The sequence below is a fragment of the Episyrphus balteatus genome, chromosome 3 (genome assembly GCF_945859705.1).
Source record: "Episyrphus balteatus chromosome 3, idEpiBalt1.1, whole genome shotgun sequence".
NCBI lineage: Eukaryota > Metazoa > Arthropoda > Insecta > Diptera > Syrphidae > Episyrphus > Episyrphus balteatus.
The window spans coordinates 80,385,760-80,405,781 of record NC_079136.1 but is presented as its reverse complement, the minus strand read 5'-3'; the positions used below and the strand labels follow the sequence as shown (position 1 = coordinate 80,405,781).

The following is a 20,022-nucleotide window of genomic DNA, read 5'->3' as shown; positions in this document are numbered from 1 at the left end:
GTCTGTCTGTCTGTCTGTCTGTCTGTCTGTCTGTCTGTCTGTCTGTCTGTCTGTCTGTCTGTCTGTCTGTCTGTCTGTCTGTCTGTCTGTCTGTCTGTCTGTCTGTCTGTCTGTCTGTCTGTCTGTCTGTCTGTCTGTCTGTCTGTCTGTCTGTCTGTCTGTCTGTCTGTCTGTCTGTCTGTCTGTCTGTCTGTCTGTCTGTCTGTCTGTCTGTCTGTCTGTCTGTCTGTCTGTCTGTCTGTCTGTCTGTCTGTCTGTCTGTCTGTCTGTCTGTCTGTCTGTCTGTCTGTCTGTCTGTCTGTCTGTCTGTCTGTCTGTCTGTCTGTCTGTCTGTCTGTCTGTCTGTCTGTCTGTGTGGCTGTCTCTATCTGGAGCTGCAGTCTAAACGAGTGAAGTGATTTTCTTCAAACTTGGTAGTTAGCAGTTTTTGGTGATTCCCTAGAGGGGAAATTGAAATTTTTTTTTTATCACCAAAACTCACGGTACCTGCCATATAACGGAAATAGAAAAGTTAATTTTTTTCAAAAACAGATCTAACGATTTTGATTAAAATTTTTGTGTGTAGTACTACACATAAGAGCCAACTTTTTAAATAAAAAAAATATTTTTTGTACCGTTATTAACGGTACCTGACATAGAACGGTTTTTTTTCGTTTCTGAATATCTCGTACAACATTAACCCGATTTAAATGAAAATTTTTATACAAATGTGTGTAAGTAAAGATAATATTAAAATTTTAGACAATTTTCAAAAAACGCATTTTTGGTTTTTTAAAAAATATTTCAAAATTTTTTTTTGAAAAATCAATTTTTTGAAAACGGATCAATGAAAATATTTGAAATTTAGTTTTTATGTGTAAATTAATTATTTCTTCAATATGGCATACCAACTTTTTTTTTGAAAAATGTTAAAAAATTTTTATATATAAAAAACTATTTTTTTAAAAAACGGCTCCTACAATTTTCGAAATTTTTTTTCTAAAAATACCTTTTTATACGAGAAATAAAATGGCATATTTGTTTTTTTTTTAAGATAATTTAAAACGGAGTTTAATTAATTATAAAAACAGATTTAATTTTTTTATACTACTTATGAAATTTCTTCAAAATATCAAATTTTAAATTTTTTGAATAAAAAGCTTTAACATTATAGTTACATTAAGCATAAGAGCAAGTACGTGCGACCCCAGTCGTGCAATTTATTTTTTTTTTGGTTTCTGAATGTCTCTTACAAGGCTAACTCGATTTCAACGAAATTTTTTTTACAAAAGTGTTTTGGTAACCATAATATTATTAAAATTTTAAAAAATTTTCATAGAATACATTTTAGGCATTTCAAAACTTTTTTTCTAAAAATCAATTTTTTGCAAACAGTTACTGAAATATTTGGAAATTTCGTGGCATACCATACTTTTTTTTTAACAATGTTAGAAAATTTCTATGTGTAAAAATTATTTTTTTTTTTAACTTGGTACTCTAATGATTTTTCTAAAAATTCCTTTTCATACCTTCATGAAATCAGATGTCATACTTTTTTTTTGTGATTAAAACTATTAAAAACCCGTGTTTTATTAAATATAAAAAAAAGATCTTATGCACATATGTATTTATTATTCAGGAATATGCCTTATAAAATTGAAATTATAATTTTCAATAATTTTTTTTTTTTTTTTTCATATAAACTTTTAAGATAAGAGCTACTTTTACCATAAGAGCAAGTGCATGTGGGATTTAAAAAATAAATGTGAATTTTGGAAAAAAGGATGCAACGCACCATTTTATACGTGTGACTCAACTTCAGAGGTACATATATCGTTAAATTTCATAGCAGATTACAGAAATTTAATTCCCTAGCGTGATAATTAATTCCTTCTGACTCGTTTTGTGACATTCCACATACTACCTACTCCACAATTTTCACAAAGCCACTTTTACTGGAGAGCATCCTAAATAAAAAAAGTTATAATATACGTTCTTTCTAATGCAGTCTCTTTCCCTTTTCTCTAATCAGTAACAAGCACCTTGCATTCCACCACATTTATAAACACTTTATTTTAAACAAAACAATTTTTATCTTTGAGTTTACAGATAAGATATTGAATATCGGTTCACATAAGGTTCAATTGAGTTACTTTCAATTAATCAATTTGCAAGCAGCATGTTAAAAAAAACCATGCGAATAGAAATCAGTCTACTTTGTTTGTTTGTTTCGCTAAAGTTATGAAATTTAAGAGATTTTTTTATAGTTAAAGAAATCAATTTAATTGTTAATTATTTCTCGAAATGGTTGTGAATTGTGAGATTGTTTTCGATCAAAATCCACATGGAACTTATTTTGCTGGCCAAACAGTATCCGGTAGAGTTGTTTTGTCTACAGATAAAACTAAAATTATAAAAGGTTTGTATGGAAATGTGAAAAGTGAAACAAATATTTTGCAAAGAAATTACAAAAAAAAAGGAAGGATTTTTGAGAAAGAATTTTTTAATGAGTCTCAGTCAAATTTCATGGCAATATTGCTTTATGTAAGGTCAGAAGTTAATTTACTCTGATAATGATAAACTGCATTTTCACCCATTCTATCTATTAGAAATTTAGTGTTGTTGGCACTGAATTTACGATGGACTTGAAAGTTTCAAGATATTGTTATTTCATACACAACATTAGTATTATGTGGTTATTTTATTTCATTAGTGACTCAGAAAACTTATAATACTTCAATATCAATCAATTGTCCAAAGATATTTTTTATTAAAATATAAAAAATTAAAAATGTTAACAATCAATTAAAGAAATAAACTGAAAATATACCTAAATTGATAGGCACGTTGAATTGCAATACGTGTATCTGTATACCTATTCGGCATAACAATCAGGCACAATATTACGATTACGAAAAGTGGGCCTCGTTATTCTGCCTCTCTAAATTTATTTAAGCTTAGTGAAGCATTGAATAAATATCTATAGGCGCCATAAGCACATCACAAGATTATGTATACGATAGCGAAAAAAAAAAACCTAAAAGGACTTTTGGTTAGTGAGTAACTAAAATTATAATAAAACATTCTTTTTATATGTATTTGTTTAGTTTTGCATTAAATTTTTATTTGCTAATTTTTTTGGTTTTGTAGTTTTATTTAAATAAACAGAATTTAAGACGCTGAAGAATTTCTTGATTCTTATTAGAATCAATTATTTTCTGTTTATTTGTTAACACTGCGGCGATAAAGAAGATGAATTTATTGTTCAGTTATTGAGTGCAAGTGTTATTTACTATCGATTTGAGAGCGTTGACACCTAGGCCAAAGAAATAATTCACATTATTTACTCGTTTTCCATGTGGACTATGGCGTATACGTGCTTTTATGTAAACTTACTGCATGTAAAAGAATCGAATAAGAAAAAAAGGTTAATCAAGCTACAAATTTTATTATAATTTTATTTTTGGGTAATGCAATTACGCTTTGCATGATTTAGGGGATTTTTTTAATTTTTCAAGATGCAGATTTTTATGTTCAGGTTGAAAAACACGCTTAAATCAAGAAATTCCATAGCATTGCACGGAAATTAAATTTAAAATATTAAAATTGAACTTTTCCTTCGTCTCCAAAACACATTTTTGGGTAATCGAAAAAATTGTTTTGGTTCTAAATCCTCCCATTTTCAAAATTATTCACACATTTTTCAAAATAAAAAGATTGGAATGCCATTAAAAAAAAAACTATTCGATACATGAAAAACACAATTTACAAACCATTCCATCTACCCTTTTTCAAAAAATTTAAATTTTGAACAAAAATCCAAAAATGGGGCGAAAAGAGAGGACAATTAAACGATTTTGTGAGTGACTACATCCAACTTCTTGTGTGATTCACTAAAAAATGCAGGATTTCAATATTTTTCCTATTTTTTCAAACATTTTTTTTTTAAGTGAGTAAACCTTTATGAATAATTTAAAGTTGTCATATGATAGATTATGATACGAGGACTAAATCCTCCAATTCAGCTGATTACAATTAAAATTTTAATTTATGTACAATAGGGTGTCCGTTATTTCCCAAAGTGATGTTTTCGGGGGAGACACCTCCCAGATCGAAAGTTTAGGGCCTAAATAAGGGGAATTTAGCAAAAAAAATTTTGGAGGTCATTAACCCGTGCCTCTAAGGTCATACTTCCCCATACAAATTTGTATGAGAAATTTTTAACTCATACATAAAATTTTTTTTCTCTCGAGTTAAATCATCTATTTTTGAAATGTTTGTTGATTCTGGGTTGAAAATAGCTCCTTTTTTTTTCGTAGTTTTTGCTTTCACCTATCACATATGTTTAAATGCAGTTTTGTTGGTTTTTAATTCTTTTCAAATATTGCATTCAAAAATTTGTGTATAAATCAAAAATTTTAATTAAAAAAAAATTTTTTTTTGAAATTTTTGCCGTTTTTATACGTTTAAATTTATTTTTCTTGAACTACAAAAGATATGTTTACAATATCTTTATTGAATTTTGTTTAAAAACTATTTACCTAAAAAATTACATCAAAAAAGTTGCAAACAAGAAAGGGTAAAGTATTTAATAATATTTATTTATTATAAAAACAGCAAAAATTTCAAATAGAAATTTAAAAAAATTAAAATTTTTGATTTATACACAAATTTTTGAATGCAATATTTGAAAAGAATTAAAACCCAATAAAACTGCATTTAAACATGTGTGATAGGTGAAAGCAAAAACTACGAAAACAGCTAATAATTTCAAAAACCGAAATAAAATATAAAAAAAAATTTTAACGGGAAATTTTGAATGTAATCTTTTAAATGAGCTATTTTACAACCAGAATCAACAAACATTTTAAAAATAGATGATTTAACTCGAGAGAAAAAAAATTTTATGTATGAGTTAAAAATTTCCCATACAAATTTGTATGGGGAAAGTATGACCTTAGAGGCACGGGTTAATGACCTCCAAAAAATTTTTTTTGCTAAATTCCCCTTATTTATGCCCTAAACTTTCGATCTGGGGGTGTCTCCCCCGAAAACATCACTTTGGGAAATAACGGACACCCTAATGTACAAGGACAACCGAATTTAATAGGGTGATTTTCTTCTAACTATTCACATTTTTTTAAAATCATTTTTAAGAAAATGGTACGTGCTTGAATGAATGCTACTAGTCTTTAAAAATTATCTTTGTTTTTACATTCTATAATAAATTAATATAAAAACCCTGAAAAAATCTAGTGTCAACAAAGCCACCATTTTCAATGTCCAAACGGGGAGTCATAAAAACAAACAAAAAATGATCTGTCATGTTTGTAAAATGCGACAAAAATCAAGACAAACCGACCGACAGCAAAAAATCAAAAGTTATGGCGATGATGGTTAATTGATTAAATTTGGCATCAATATTTTTTTAGTTCATGAAAAATTCATTCAAATTTGAATGTAAATAGGGGTTAAAAGCCTTTTTATGAGGAGTGTTGTGTTTACTGCACAAACTTCTTGGAAGGTTTCAAGAGTTGTATATTGTATTAGTATTGTAACAAATGCTTGCAATTGTGAAATTCAGTATAAGATTGGGTTTAAGTATTAAAAATCAAAGGTCTTTTAAAATACCTTTAAGAACTGCTGATGTTCTTTTTTATGATGTAAACTAGTTAGGTTAGGAATAACATAACACTGTTCTGTTCAGTAATTTGTACAGAAATCATTGTTTGGCTGCCTACCATAAAGTTCCATAATTTCATCCTCAATCTTAAGAATAATTTTATTTCAGGTCTGGCTCTAAAAATTGTGGGATTCGCTCGTACAAAATGGACTGAAAACAACAACAGCCACAATCACACAAATGATAATAAAAATACAGGCACCAAGAGCAAAAGCGAAACTTACTATGGAAGAGAAGACTATTTTGCTACAACAACATACCTTTTAGGATCGGAAGAAAGTAAGTTTATTTATACCGAAAAAGTTATTTTTGTTTTACTTTTCCATAATTTAAGGTGAATCTATTCAAATTCAACAAGGATTGCACAACTTTACTTTCGCATGTCCCCTCCCTCCGCAGTGTCCTTCGTCATTTGAAGGAAAATATGGTCATGTACGTTATGTGGTAAAAATTGTTCTTGTACGACCCTGGAAATTTGATCAAACATACTCACGTGCATTTACTGTTCTAAAATTAATGGACTTGAATTATGATTCACCAGTTCTCAGAGTAAGATCGAACTTATGGTAACCCTTGTTAAAAAAAAAAATAATACAAAAATTCTAGGTACCTGCATTTCAAGAAACTTTCAAAACATTCTGCTGTGGACCCTGTACAAGTCAGCCATTGAAAATGAAAGTTTTCGTTCCACAAACAGGTTATGTTCCCGGTGAAGATATAGTTGCCACAATCACAGTTACCAATGAGAGCACGGTTCCAGTGATTGATTTGAAAATATCATTTGTTATGTTAGTTACTATATTTAGTGACCATCCGAAAATGAATTCGCGTATGGATCAAATGAAATTGGTTAAAATCAAAGGAGGTGTTGTCAACACAAAAACTACACGAACTATTACTCAACTTATAAGAGTTCCGGCTACACCACCGACTTGCTACAATTTATGTCGTCTTATTAAAATTTCATATGAACTTGAAGTAGAAGCAAAGCTTAAAAGACTGCATCAAAATCCTATTGTTACTATTCCAATTACAATTGGAAATGTTCCAATAGTTGCAGTTATAAATCAACAACCTTTACCATCAGATTATAGCAGATTTCAGGCAACTGCACCTCCAAGATCTGAAGTCACCAGTTCAATAGAGGAACGGGTTTTTACAATGTCTGGAAATATGCTTCCGCAACCTGCAAGAAATCTTTCTGATCCAGTGTCATCTGGAAGTCATCAAATTCGTAAGTAAATTCTATGTGGGAGTTGAATAGTGTATTTAATTAATTTATTTTTAATTGAAGCACCCCCCTCATATGAAGAAGCTGTCTTCATGACTCGAGCAGATGTCAACGAGGAAGATAGAAATGCTCTGGGGAAGAGTGAATTTGTCCCCAGGTATCCAGTTTATTGTTGCACAGAACCGTGTGCTCCATCTGAACCAGAAACTTTTTCAAATAATGATCCTGGTAAAAGTACTTGGTTGTAGATAATTTTAATGAGATTGAAATTTTCATTGAATGAAAAATAAAAGTAAGAAACCTACGATTGTTCAAAAGTTTATTTTTGTAGTAGCAGGTTTACGAATTTCCTTGTCGAAATTAAAACGTTCAATTTTAAATCATTCTAAATATTTAATTTCTAGCTTCTATATCTACACATAGACTTGAGTAAACTCTGGGTTACCAGTTTCATCTGCAATTTGTCTGTCTTTCGTGATGTAACGGACATTTTTTAAAGTTTGAATATGAACCTTTTTGCCGAAAAATATTTAATTGAACTTTAAAATGCAAATCTTAAAAAAGAATAATCGTTAAAGTAAAGCTATTTCCTTAAAAGTTTTGATTTAATGCTGAAAAAAAGTTCTCAACATGAAAGTTCCCTCTTTTACTATACATTTTATAGATGTGGATTGTAAAATACCTATAAAAACAGACACATCCATAAAGAAATTTGGCGCTTCTTGCGCCACTTATTGTCAAGAAAAACATTTCGTTAATGAATTGTGGATGATATTTTGCTGCCCACAATCGAATTACAGAAACTAAAAACATAAAAGCTTTGATTTGTGCCGGTACTTATTAAAAGTACCTACCAGAGATACCATAATATTTCCATTTGATTGTTGAACTTCAAATTTGGGACCAGTAGTCAGTCAAAGTTTTTATGTGCTTAATAAAGAAAAAAAGCTCAAAGTTTTTATTAAGTGGAAAGCCATATATTATGTATATTTCTTATCTAACCTCTAATCGTAAATACAGTGGCGTCGCAATTATTTAAGCTCAACAAGTTATGTACACAGAATTAAATTTGTATTTGAAAAAGAAAAATAAATAGCGGTAAGTCCGAAAATACCTAATAAAATTTAAAAAACAAACAGTTATGCCGACTGAAAAGTAAAGATCAACAGAAAAAAACGCGAAATATCTTAAGTCAACTTAAGATACTTCTTAACCTTTTCAATCGATCATTAATATATTAATAATTTACCTCCAAGCAACAATTTACTCTAATATTGATAAATAAAATTATGAATGTGAGTTTTATTTTTAAATCAATGTAGACGCTCGATATAGTGAACACGCAGTATAGGGAACTATCCAATATAGTGCAAAATGTACAAAGAAAAAATAAAATTTTCAATATAAATTTTTTTGGTTAAAATATTGACATCAAAATGGTGAAGATAAACTTTGCTGTTTTTAAAAATATCGATTTTTCAATAAATGCTATTACTTTTATAATCTTTGAACAACAACAACATCTTGAAGGTGCTAGTACCAAGTGTTTATGGCTCAACTTTTAATTATTTAATACCTAGGTAGTTTCTTTATTTTCAAAGTATATAAAGTATAAAAATTATAAAGCTTATGGTGAAAAATTTTGGAAACAACGTTATATCTGCGTGTGTGTTTTATAAAACTGATCTGCTGCCAAATGGAAATTCATACAAAAATAAATTCCACGACTAGATTAAAAGTACTTGTTCGTATGGTTAAAGTTTTTAAGCTTTTTAAAAATTCGTAATGTTTTAAATTTCACAAGTGGTAGGAGTGAAACCTTAAAAAATAATTTTTCTTGAAAAAAGAAATTAGGTACACCATTAAAAAGCTAACAAATTTTCCTAAAGAATAAAGACATACTTAAATTTTTACAATGCTTAAAAAGTATAAAAATAATTTACTCAAAACAATCATATTTTATGAAAAAAGCAAACAAAAATCAGTTTTTATCAAAAATAGCAAAAAATTAATCTTTTTTCTCTTCTAACGCCATTAAAACCATTTATTTTTATTTTTTTTTTTTTCAAAGATAACCTATAATAAATTTTATATCATCTGAAAGCTTATTATTTCAGCTTTTATATGACGCTTCAGTCATATTTCTACGATGCCTAAAAAAAAGTAAGAATTTTGTAAAGCCAACCATGTCGAAATTTCAAAATGAGATTACACTAGTGGCTGCTCATCGGCAACAGATCTATACAGGCATTTTGAGGTATTTTTTAAGTTTTTCATTTAAAGATTGTGCAACTTGTAGAGCATTATACTGTTATGTGTGATATATCAAATGAAAGGTAATATCATCAGCATGTTTTAAGTTAAATCAAGTTTATAAAAAGAACATCTTTTTACCGTTATCTCAGGATTTTGAATATGAAATTAATTGAAATTTTGTACAATTATAGTTTATTCTGTTACCTATCTACAGTATAAATTTCATTTATCTATCTATTAAAATAAAAAAGTTATAATTAATTGATTTTTCCTGTCGCTTTTTCGTTTCATCGTGTTTCAAATCACTACGATACTAAAGAAGTTTTCACTTCAAAAAAAAAAAAGCGCAATCGGAACTGACCACTAGGTCAGCCGTTGAGCCCTGGACGCCCCCGCACCCAGTATATTGGTTTCAAATAATATTAATGGATCTTTTGAATTGAATCTTTGAATATTAATGATCCATTTCGGGCATGAGAGGTGTGTCACTGTGTCAGCGAAAAAGGTGTGTCACTTAAAAAATGGTTAAGAGTTTGTAAGTCACTAGGATCAAAATTTTCAATCTATTAGCATTTATCAACGCCTTTGGAAAAATACCTAACCTAACTAATTTATTGTTATCAATCAAAGTTTTCGAGGTATAGCATTTTCTTATACAATGAATACACCATGACCATTATCTACCATTTAACTAAATTCATATACAAATACAAATACATACATCGAATAAATTTTAAAAGAAACAAGTTTTATTATTTTTATTTAATTGCTGAATATCGATTAAATATTTATTATTCTCAACAAATAAAATGCAAGTTCGTGCATAAGAAGTTCAATATTAATATTCAGATTTTGTTTTTGAAATCTTTCCCTGATCAACCAGTTTCAAATTAATGACGTCTTCAAATTACACACTCACTTAAATGATCCAAGCAAGTTCTCTTAAGTACCTACTTGAATAATATCTTAAAAAACCAGTTGTTTTGTATAATTGATAAATAAATTTGTTTAAAATTAGAGAATCCCCCTGTATTGAGTTTAACTTTGCAAACTTAAAGAGAATTATTTTTCCAATATCAGATCAGTTCAACCAGTATCAAATCTGACCTTAAGATGAATACTGTGAATTTTGCAAGCTTTTCTTTTTTGTTTTTTTCCATTGCAATAAGTGTATTTGCAGATAGTGAGTTCAATGACTTAAAATTCCCCCGAGTAATAATTATCAAATAGAAGTACATTTTAAAAATATTGTGTCAATATATTACAGAAGATTGCTTAAATCCTAATCAACGGAAAGGCTATTGCATAACAATAGCAGAATGTCCTGTTTTAAAGGCTTTAGGAGAAAAAGCATCACCAACACCTGAGGAGAGACAGTTTTTAAGTGATTCTGTTTGCACTGATGGTTTTGGAGAGGTTCCATATGTTTGCTGCACTACTGATACAAATTATAAGGATCCTGCTATAAATCAGAGGCTATCTAACGATTTGCTACCTGGTCCTGAAATTTGTGGTGATCAACCAAGTGGAAGCAAGATCTATAGTGGAAAAGAAACAGAAATTGATGAGTTTCCTTGGATGGCATTATTTAACTATGGTAAGCTTACTAAAAAGTAAATATTGAACTTGAAAAGTTCTTAGCAATTAATTTGCAAATCCATAAATACATATTAGATGTTTATTAAAAATAGTAAAAACAGGGAGTCTAACCAGAATCATGGTTGGATCTGGTTTTAAATTTGTTTCAGTGTTTTTAGTTGTTCATTGAAGTAGGTATACTTACATTCTTGTCAGAGATTTGTTAAATTTATAGGTAAGTTAATGCCTTTCAAAACGATCGGGCCTATTTGGATACGATTTTGGTTGGGGTTTTTTTTTTATTAATTAAATTTTAAATTGAGCGTTGTCATAAAGTTTAAAGACTATTTTTTTTTTTTTTTTATTGAGTGACTGAGGTTTTCAGATTTAGGAAAAATGACAGAGTATCAGTTCTTATATTAGAATGTGAAACAGTGTTAAGCCTTTTCACATTAATAACACCTAGGATAAAAAAAGTCTATACCAACAAAAAAGTTGGATGGAAGGGTGTTTTTTCGCGGACAAGAGGGAGATGGTGAAGATCGAAAATATAGTGAAAAAAATTGTTTGTGGAATATCATCATATGACACGTCATGTTTTTAAGGTATTTTTTTATGCTGAATCTAAAGACATAAAAATAAAGTCTATACGATTGCTCTTAGAAAAGTTATTGCCGATTAAAAACAAAGGTGCTTGTTTTTTTACCTCAACAAGTAAAATATAACCGAAAACTATGTGAAAAACATTCTACACTGACAAAATTCGGGATGAAGGTTTTAGATTAAACAGGGACAAAGGGTCCATAGAGTTTTTAAAAATATTTTTGGTGAAAGGGTGTTTTTGTTTTTTTAAGAAATGATGAAATTCGGAATTAGTAGGTACCACAAAAACTGGGAAAAAAATGTTACACCAATGAACACTGGTTTGATTTAGGTATAACAGAAACCAAGAATCTACACTCCTGCTCAAAATTAACGCACACTTTTTTTTTCTTTAGTCATACCCCTACATCTTATTTAAAATGGCTTTTAAATTATTTGTTGTATTTTTTTGTGTTTGGTTATTATTAAGCAAGTCAGAAAAATGCTAAACTGCAACAGTATTATCAACCAAAAAAAAGATGAACCAAATTTAGCAATTTAAGGTCTGAAAACTGATATTAAAATAATTTTTGTTTTTTAAGAAAAAAAATTTTAAAAAATGGAAGCACGTGACAGTTCTTTCCAATAATTTTATTCAATACTTGGCATTGTCTCCTCTAGCGCTTATGACAACTTGGAGTCATCTATTCATTCCACGAATTAACATTTGAAGGTTTTATTGTAACTTTTCTTTCACTCCAATTTTCTGTGGATCAAGAATGCTTGGAGGTGGATTTCGGCCTCAAATGCACTTTTTTCAACATTTCCTAGACATGTTCTATTGAATTCAAATCCGAATATCTGTGTGGTCAATTCAAGGGTGGCATATTTTAATCTTGAAGATATTTTCAAACCACTCTAGCATGCATTATCGTGCATCAGACTGAACTGTGGACCAAATCTAGGGGTGATTGGAACCGCATGGTGTTCGAGGATATCAGTCAAGTATTTTTGGGTATTTAAAGTAGGTCTAGGAGAGCTCACTAACTCCGTAGGTGTTGTAAAGCAGAGTTTACTTCATGAAAATTTATGACTCATCTCTAAAAGGTTAGCGGGTTGACAGATAGACTTCAGCATATCTCTCCAAATCTTCCCCACAAACATTTTACTCCATACCTTCAATTTAAGATCACTCCTGTCTTATTTGAGAAAATAACCACGATACTGTGAGACAAAGTAATAGTAGGAATTTTCTGTAAAATAAATATGATGTGCGTTAAATTTGAGCAGGAGTGTATAAGAATTCTATAAAAATATTTTATGTAAAAGGGTGTTTTTTTTTTTTGTAAATGAGGAAAATCCGCTATAAGTCCGATAATATCAATGGTATAAAAGTTACCTTTCATTTTTTTTAAATGCCTATTTTACCTGTAATATTAGATGAACACTGTATTCAACTAATCACTTTGTTAACTTGTTATATTCTTATGTCGTTTTCGATTGGTTTCACTCAAGAATTGACTCATTCTGAAATCGAATGGAACAGTTCAAATCGCTTCCACTCAATTCTATTTTTTTTTATTTGTCTGAAATTTAAATTGTCAAATATTTGCATAATTTTTTTTTCTTGCAAACCAAAGTTATGGTGTTAGATTGGATAATTGCGAATTATTATTCGAAGAAAATGGGAATTTATCCATTAATGTATCCATTTTTGATTTGTAATTAATTTAAATTTCAAAAAACAATAAATTGTTGAATGAAAAATAAAAAACACTGATTGAGTGTTTTCATTTTGACATTTGAGTGAATTCTGATTTGAATTCTGTTTTGAAATCAAGAAGAGAATTTTTATTCTGAGAAGCGTTCTGCCTGTCAAACTCGGGCGAATAAAACACTTTCAGAAGGCTTCTGAATGATTCCGGACGCTTCCGAAGAGCCAATCAAAAACGCCATTAAACTTTTCGTTTATAATTCTTTTCCGCTACATAAAGGCTGTTTAATAGAATTGAAAGAATTGATGAATATTCTTCGATTTCACTTTTCGCATCGCTGCCCAGATTTTGTTTTCGTATTTCCTTGAGAACATTACATCTTCCAATAAAGTGGATTATAATCTTCACGATGTGCGAGGTTACATACATAGATTGCACTTAATTTGTGAACCAGATCGATGAAGTATATAATTAAGCTCTCCTCTCATTTTGAATATCGACGAAATTAGTTCGATATAATTTTTGAAGTAGTTTTTTTTTTTGACACAAGTTATGATTTAAAATGCTATAATTATACACTCCTATGGACTTACGAAGTTGCCCTGTGTATACAATCCATAGGCGGATACAGGGGGGGGGGGGCACGGGGGCACGTGCCCCCCCCAGAACTTAAAGTTCATACTTAAAGGAAATCAAACTATAAGAGTTTTAAAAATATGAATAATAACAGAAAGAACTTGAGTGAAACTCTTGTCTATTTCTGGCTGAAAATGCGAATTTTGTTGATTGTTGCATCCCTTTCAAATGAAAAGCTCCACCTCACAAATAAATAAACGGCTATTTGTTGGGTACACACGAATTTTTTTTTCGATTTAAAAAAAAAGTGAATTTTCAAAGTGATTTTGGTGAAAAATTTTGATATGGACATCGAATGACATTGAATGATATAAAAAATAATAATTGTAGGTATATGCAACTCTATTTTTTCATACAGAGGGGTTAAAAAATTTGCACTTTTTTCGTTGTTTTTACTTGCGATATAGGTACTATAGGGCAAGTTTAGGATTCGTAAAAAAAATCGAACTCGAGATAACAATTTTACATGACATTACGATGATAGAGAATGCCAAAAAAGTGGGTCCGGCAATTCTGTCTGTCTGTCTGTCTGTCTGTCTGTCTGTCTGTCTGTCTGTCTGTCTGTCTGTCTGTCTGTCTGTGTGTCTGTCTCTATCTGGAGCTGCAGCCTAAACGAGTGAAGTGATTTTCTTCAAACTTGGTAGTTAGCAGTTTTTGGTGATTCCCTAGAGGGGAAATTGAAATTTTTTTTTATGACCAAAACTAACGGTACCTGCCATATAACGGAAATAGAAAAGTTAATTTTTTTCAAAAACGGCTCTAACGATTTTGATTAAAATTTTTGTGTGTAGTACTACACATAAGAGCCAACTTTTTAAATAAAAAAAATATTTTTTGTACCGTTATTAACGGTACCTGTCATAGAACGGTTTTTTTCGTTTCTGAATATCTCGTACAACATTTACCCGATTTAAATGAAAATTTTTATACAAAAGTGTGTAAGTAAAGATAATATTAAAATTTTAGAAAATTTTCAAAAAACGCATTTTTGGTTTTTTGAAAAATATTTCAAAATTTTTTTTTGAAAAATCAATTTTTTGAAAACGGATCAATGAAAAATTTTGGAATTTAGTTTTTATGTGTAAATTAATTATTTCTTCAAAATGGCATACCAACTTTTTTTTTGAAAAATTTTATACATAAAAAATTATTTTTTTAAAAAACGGCTCCTACAATTTTCGAAAATTTTTTTCTAAAAATACATTTTTATACAAGAAATAAAATGGCATATTTATTTTTTTTTTAAGATAATTTTAAACGGAGTTTTATTAATTAATAAAACAGATTTAATTTTTTTATACTACTTATGAAATTTCTTCAAAATATCAAATTTTAAATTTCTTGTATAAAAAGCTTTAACATTATAGTTACTTTAAGCATAAGAGCAAGTACGTGCGACCCCAGTCGTTCAATTTATTTTTTTTAACATTAGTGTTTTTAAAATAGCGGAACACGTCACAAAATTGCATAAACCATATATTATAGAACTGCTGGATATGTAGAACAAACTTGCATTTCAGAAGTTTGCTCAAGTTTGCACCCCGAAAATAAAGACCCCTTGAAAAAAAACTCCTCAAAAGCGACCCTTATACTTATAGATTTTTTAAATATTATTTTATTGAGAAAATTTCTCCAGGGATACCTCTAAAAATATGTAAAAAAAATAGTGTTCCAAATTTCAAAAGAATCGGTGCAGTAGTTTTGAAGTTATGAGGAGCACCGGCGTTGAAAACATTAGTTGTGGGGATAATGATTTAAAATTTTGAACTCTGGACTAAAAGACTAAAACGTTCCTAAGGGAGTTTTTGCATAATTTTTATATAAAAATAAATTATTTGAACTTTTTTTTTACTCCCAAAATATCGAAATAACTAAGTAAATAATGACTTTATTGAATTTTTAAAAAATACGTGTTTTATTAAAGATAAAGGCCAATCGATTGACTTATTAATTTTTAAATTAACGACCTTGGGTTACAAAAGGTTAATGCAAATAAAAAAAAAAAACAAAACTGGGTTTCCCGGCAAAAAAGTATAATTCAGTTTTTTTTTGTTATTCTTAGGAACTTTAATATTTATTAGAATTAAGTCTTTAGTATTTGACTAAAAACTACTAGGTCATTAACTAATGGTATAATTATGTCCATAATATTGCAAAATTTTATACAAAATCAATTAAAAAACGTAAACATTTTTTTTTTTTTAATTTCATCTTTAAAACTTAATTTCTCAAAAACTATTTGGTGAAACAACTTAAGTCAAAAAATTAAATAAAGAATAGATTACTAACTTTAATATAGCACAGAATTGTACGTGCATTTTCTGATTTTTTATATTTTTTTTTCTTCCGGCTAATCCAGGAGTAATAGGGTTAGCACTTAAGTGGCTTTTACTGTAACAAGAAAATGAAAATTTTTCCTTCCGAATAACTTTTTGGTCATTTGGTACCTATTTGATGTGGGAAATGTGCCTAAATATTTTTGGCCAGGTTTTAGACCACTGTGGGTCGTTAAAATTTTCTGCTTATGGTACTTCACTTTATTTCTAACTGTTATTGCTGTTTTTTTTTTTTGCCAATCCGTCCCTTGTGCCCCCCCCAGAAAAAAATCCTGGATCCGCCCCTGATACAATCTCTTCTATATTGCTCGTCCACTTTCGCGACAAGATCGTAAAGCATTTCTTTCGAACACTATCCATATCCATATTCCGTCACAAAATGTAGTTCGATTCCACAGTAGTTTGCAAGATCCTCCAGTTGTTTAGGTATACCATAAGATTTAACTTTGGATTGCTTTAAAAAACTTTTCTTTTAGGTGGGTTTCCATATTGAGATTACTCGTAATCTTTAATACCAAATAGGTATTTGTATTTATTCAGTAGGTAATTCTACAAGAATTAAATTTTTGAAGACCGAAAACTAGTGATGGGAACTATCGAATAAAAACTATCAAACTATCGACAGTTGTAAAATATTCATTCATTCGATAGTTTAAAATCATTCATTCGAATAGTTTTTTCGTTCGATAGTTTTTTATTCGATAGTTTTTTCATTTGAATAGTTTTTTTCAAACGATAGTTTTTTCATTTGAATAGTTTTTTCATTTGCATTTTTTTATATTCAGTTACTGTTTTCTTTCAGTTTTTTTTTTTAATCAGTCATAATTTTATTTCCCTACTATTTTCTTTTTTCTCTTGATTTCACAATTTTATTGTAAATGATTTTATCTGCATTTGAAGGAAGGACTGAAGAAAGATGAATGATGATACACATAATGTGTGATCTTCCAAATGATATTTTGAAAGTTTTGTCAGGACTGAATTTATGTGTTTTATGTTGGAGTGCCCATATTTTCAAAACAAAGGCGGTAAAGAAGAAAAAGAAAGGCGGCACGGTGCATGAAAAGAATAGAAGTTATCTGCCGGTCAGTGCGGTGTCATAAAAAAGTGACAAAAGAGAAAAAAATAACTCTTTGACCTGGAAAGCGGAACATGTTCATTGTTCAGCCAGTGTATAGTTTATGATCCTAATTAGTGGGAAAACCCATCTTTTCAATCACTTTACGAGACATGGGTTCGGAAAAAGCAAAACATTCGCGCACGCACAGACAGCAGGTATATGTGTCAAGAAGTGGATTTTGTAAAGAATAATATGATGCAACTGTGTGGTTGGTTTGAATTATTGTATATACTTTAGATATTTGCAATTTTGCATGTGGATGAGCAAAAATAGAAAGTGTAAGAAAAGGAAAAAAAATCCTTTCCAGTGGTCATTTTTCGACTATTTGTTTTCCTTATTTTACGATTTTTATATTATGTACTTCAATGTATGATGGATGCTCCTTTAAGATGAAATGAAAATTTTGTTTTATTTTGGTTTTACGAGACATACCTAATAATATTTTGTTTCTTTTTGTGCGCAAATGTTTTGCCTCAGTGTGGGTTTTCCACTGTTTTCGTTTTAATTATATTATATTTTTGCAAAAATTGGGCTATCTTTTCGCAACATAGTAAAAATAAAGCAACAACCATCTTCCTTTCTGATTCAGTACTTGTTATTTATTATTTAATGTAACCTCAGTTGAGAAATATTATTTAAATTCTAGTTAAAAAACTGCAAACAGTGAAATAAAGTATGTACTTTACAAAGTATGTATATTACTAAAAACTGGAAAATATAAATCAAATGAAAAAATTGTGAGTAAAAAATAACTGAATGTTTGATAGTTTTTATTCTATAGTTTTTATTCGATAGTTTTTATTCGATAGTTTATTCGATAGTTTTTATTCGATAGTTTTATTCGATAGTTTTTATTCGAATGAATGAATGAATGAATGAATGAATGAATGAATGAACTATTCGATAGTTCAAATCATTCAGTTACTTACTATCGATAGTTCAAATCATTCGATAGTTCCCATCACTACGGTGAAAACGATATTAGCTGTGTTTTAATTTCCCGTGATCCAGATCAGATCATTGTTTTTATTATCATTGTTGTAACAAAAGCAGGATTTTGTTTTGTTGTTGTTTAGCAAATAAATACAATGATCTGATCTGGATTACTAGTAAAATGAAACACAGCTATTATTATGGTTTTTTTTCTGTTTGTGTAACACATTCGTTAAAATTTCGCGTATTTCCGCAAGAGGGCGCCCTTAAGAGTTCTTCAGGGCCAGTGCAATTTTTCCAACAAAACATTTTTTTAGTTTCTTTTCCTTCCATTCCGAACACTATATCTTTTGACCAAAGTCTCGAAACAAGTTTTGGTTTACAGATATGAGTTCACAGTGAATAGGTATATGCATTCCATTAAAAAAAATATAAATTAATTTTTTTCAGATTTTTGAGAAAAAATCAAAAAAAAAATTCATTTTTAAAAATTTCCTTTAAATCCATCGAGTGAAATATCAAAATAAAGGTCTTTTTAAGTTCTATTTATAACTGAAAACTAAAAGTTTCTTAGAGGTCTGGTTCCTGAGATATTTCCATTCCATTTAATTTGGTTTTGTGTTTGATAGTAGTTTCATCAAAATTAGAGATTTATTTTTTCTTCTATTTCAGGAACGGACGAAGAACCGATTTTTGGTTGTGCGGGCAGTATTATCAATTCTAGATACATTATAACCGCAGCGCATTGTATTGTTGAAAAGCCAAACATGTAAGTAATACATTTTATAGATTGTAATTTTTAAATGACAACTTATTTTGAACTAGTAACTCCATTCGCTTGGGAGAATATGATACTGAAAATAACGGTATAGATTGCATCGGAACTGATTGTGCTGATCCCGTTTTAAATGTTTTCATCGAAAGTATTATAATTCATCCGAATTACAATATAAAAAGCCGACATCGTCACAATGATATTGCATTGATTCGTGTGAAAGATGAAATTCAATACACTTCATTTATTTCACCAGTTTGCATGCCATGGGTCTTAAAACTCAATCCCAGTGAAGTGGGTAAAAATTTGGTAGTTGCCGGATGGGGTAGGACACTAAAAGGTATATTTTTTCATCTTTTGATCTTTTAATACTATGTTTACATTTCTTTTGGTTTTATTTTATTTTAGATAAAAAAAGTAGCATTAAACAGAAGGTAGCCGTGCCAATTGGTGAGCATTTGGCATGTCAACAGGCATTCTGGAGAGCAAAAGTAATTTTATTGCAATCACAACAAGTTTGTGCAGGAGGTAATTTCCTTGAAGATGCTTGCGATGGTGATTCAGGAGGACCATTAATGGTTTTCAAGGGCAAATGGGCTATAGAGGGAATTGTTTCTTATTCCAGAGGATGTGGATTAGAAGTACCCGGAGTTTATACACGCGTAGCGGGATATGAAGATTGGATAGTATCAAGCTTGAAGGAATAAGACGATTTTCTTATGTTGATTAGTGAAAGAAGCAAATCCATTGCATTTACCAGTTTATAAATAATGTTAGGGTAAAAATTGATAAATTAATAAACACATTTTAAAATTTATGTCAAAATTTTCATAAAGGTAACAAATTGTTCCTTTTTTTTTGTATTTCGTTAATATTTTGAAAAACTACCGAAAAACAGAATAATCGTACTTAACAAAACAAGGGTAATTAAATTTCTTGTCTTTCTTGTGTTATTATCAATAAAATATAACTTTAAGCTCAAACATTTAGACTTAAATATACGAATGGGGGTCAAACAGATAGTGGAAATTTGTTTACTTTCTATTGTTTGAACAATCTTTAGGGAAAATTATGGAAAGTTTTTTTGAAGTGAAAACTTCTTAGGCCCATTTGCTCATACTAGTCATAAATTCTAATCTTAGATAGGTCGAACATAGCTCTAAGGTTTTACTTAGTTTATTCTAAGTTTCTAAAAAAT

The 20,022-nt window shown here is 29.5% G+C and overlaps 2 protein-coding genes and 1 long non-coding RNA gene across 3 annotated transcripts; 2 read left to right on the top strand and 1 right to left on the bottom strand.

The window, feature by feature from the left end:
• Positions 1 to 2,162: 2,162 nt before the first annotated feature.
• LOC129913771 (arrestin domain-containing protein 17-like) lies at positions 2,163 to 7,197 on the top strand. Its single transcript, XM_055992612.1, has 5 exons — positions 2,163 to 2,398; positions 5,771 to 5,941; positions 5,997 to 6,211; positions 6,269 to 6,896; positions 6,957 to 7,197. The coding sequence occupies exons 1-5, from the start codon at positions 2,284 to 2,286 to the stop codon at positions 7,139 to 7,141; spliced, it is 1,314 nt and encodes a 437-aa protein (XP_055848587.1). The 5' UTR covers positions 2,163 to 2,283; the 3' UTR covers positions 7,142 to 7,197.
• Positions 7,198 to 10,207: 3,010 nt separating this feature from the next.
• Positions 10,208 to 19,641, top strand: LOC129913774 (serine protease 7-like). The gene is made up of 5 exons (XM_055992617.1): positions 10,208 to 10,332; positions 10,417 to 10,746; positions 18,722 to 18,818; positions 18,875 to 19,164; positions 19,233 to 19,641. Exons 1-5 carry the CDS (start codon positions 10,263 to 10,265, stop codon positions 19,529 to 19,531), a joined length of 1,086 nt encoding a protein of 361 aa, XP_055848592.1. The 5' UTR covers positions 10,208 to 10,262; the 3' UTR covers positions 19,532 to 19,641.
• Positions 10,363 to 11,056, bottom strand: LOC129913775 (uncharacterized). Its single transcript, XR_008772091.1, has 2 exons — positions 10,933 to 11,056; positions 10,363 to 10,687 (listed from the first exon to the last, which is right to left on the bottom strand). It is a non-coding gene; the product is annotated as an uncharacterized LOC129913775 (long non-coding RNA).
• Positions 19,642 to 20,022: the final 381 nt, after the last annotated feature.

Bases quoted from the DNA above. Each gene is read 5' to 3' on its own strand.
- LOC129913771 (XM_055992612.1), top strand. From the start codon at position 2,284: ATGGTTGTGAATTGTGAGATTGTTTTCGATCAAAATCCACATGGAACT. The intron at 2,399-5,770 runs GTTTGTATGGAA...ATTTTATTTCAG, and splicing joins TAAAACTAAAATTATAAAAG to GTCTGGCTCTAAAAATTGTG. The intron at 5,942-5,996 runs GTAAGTTTATTT...CCATAATTTAAG, and splicing joins CCTTTTAGGATCGGAAGAAA to GTGAATCTATTCAAATTCAA.
- LOC129913774 (XM_055992617.1), top strand. From the start codon at position 10,263: ATGAATACTGTGAATTTTGCAAGCTTTTCTTTTTTGTTTTTTTCCATT. The intron at 10,333-10,416 runs GTGAGTTCAATG...AATATATTACAG, and splicing joins AATAAGTGTATTTGCAGATA to AAGATTGCTTAAATCCTAAT. The intron at 18,819-18,874 runs GTAAGTAATACA...ATTTTGAACTAG, and splicing joins ATTGTTGAAAAGCCAAACAT to TAACTCCATTCGCTTGGGAG.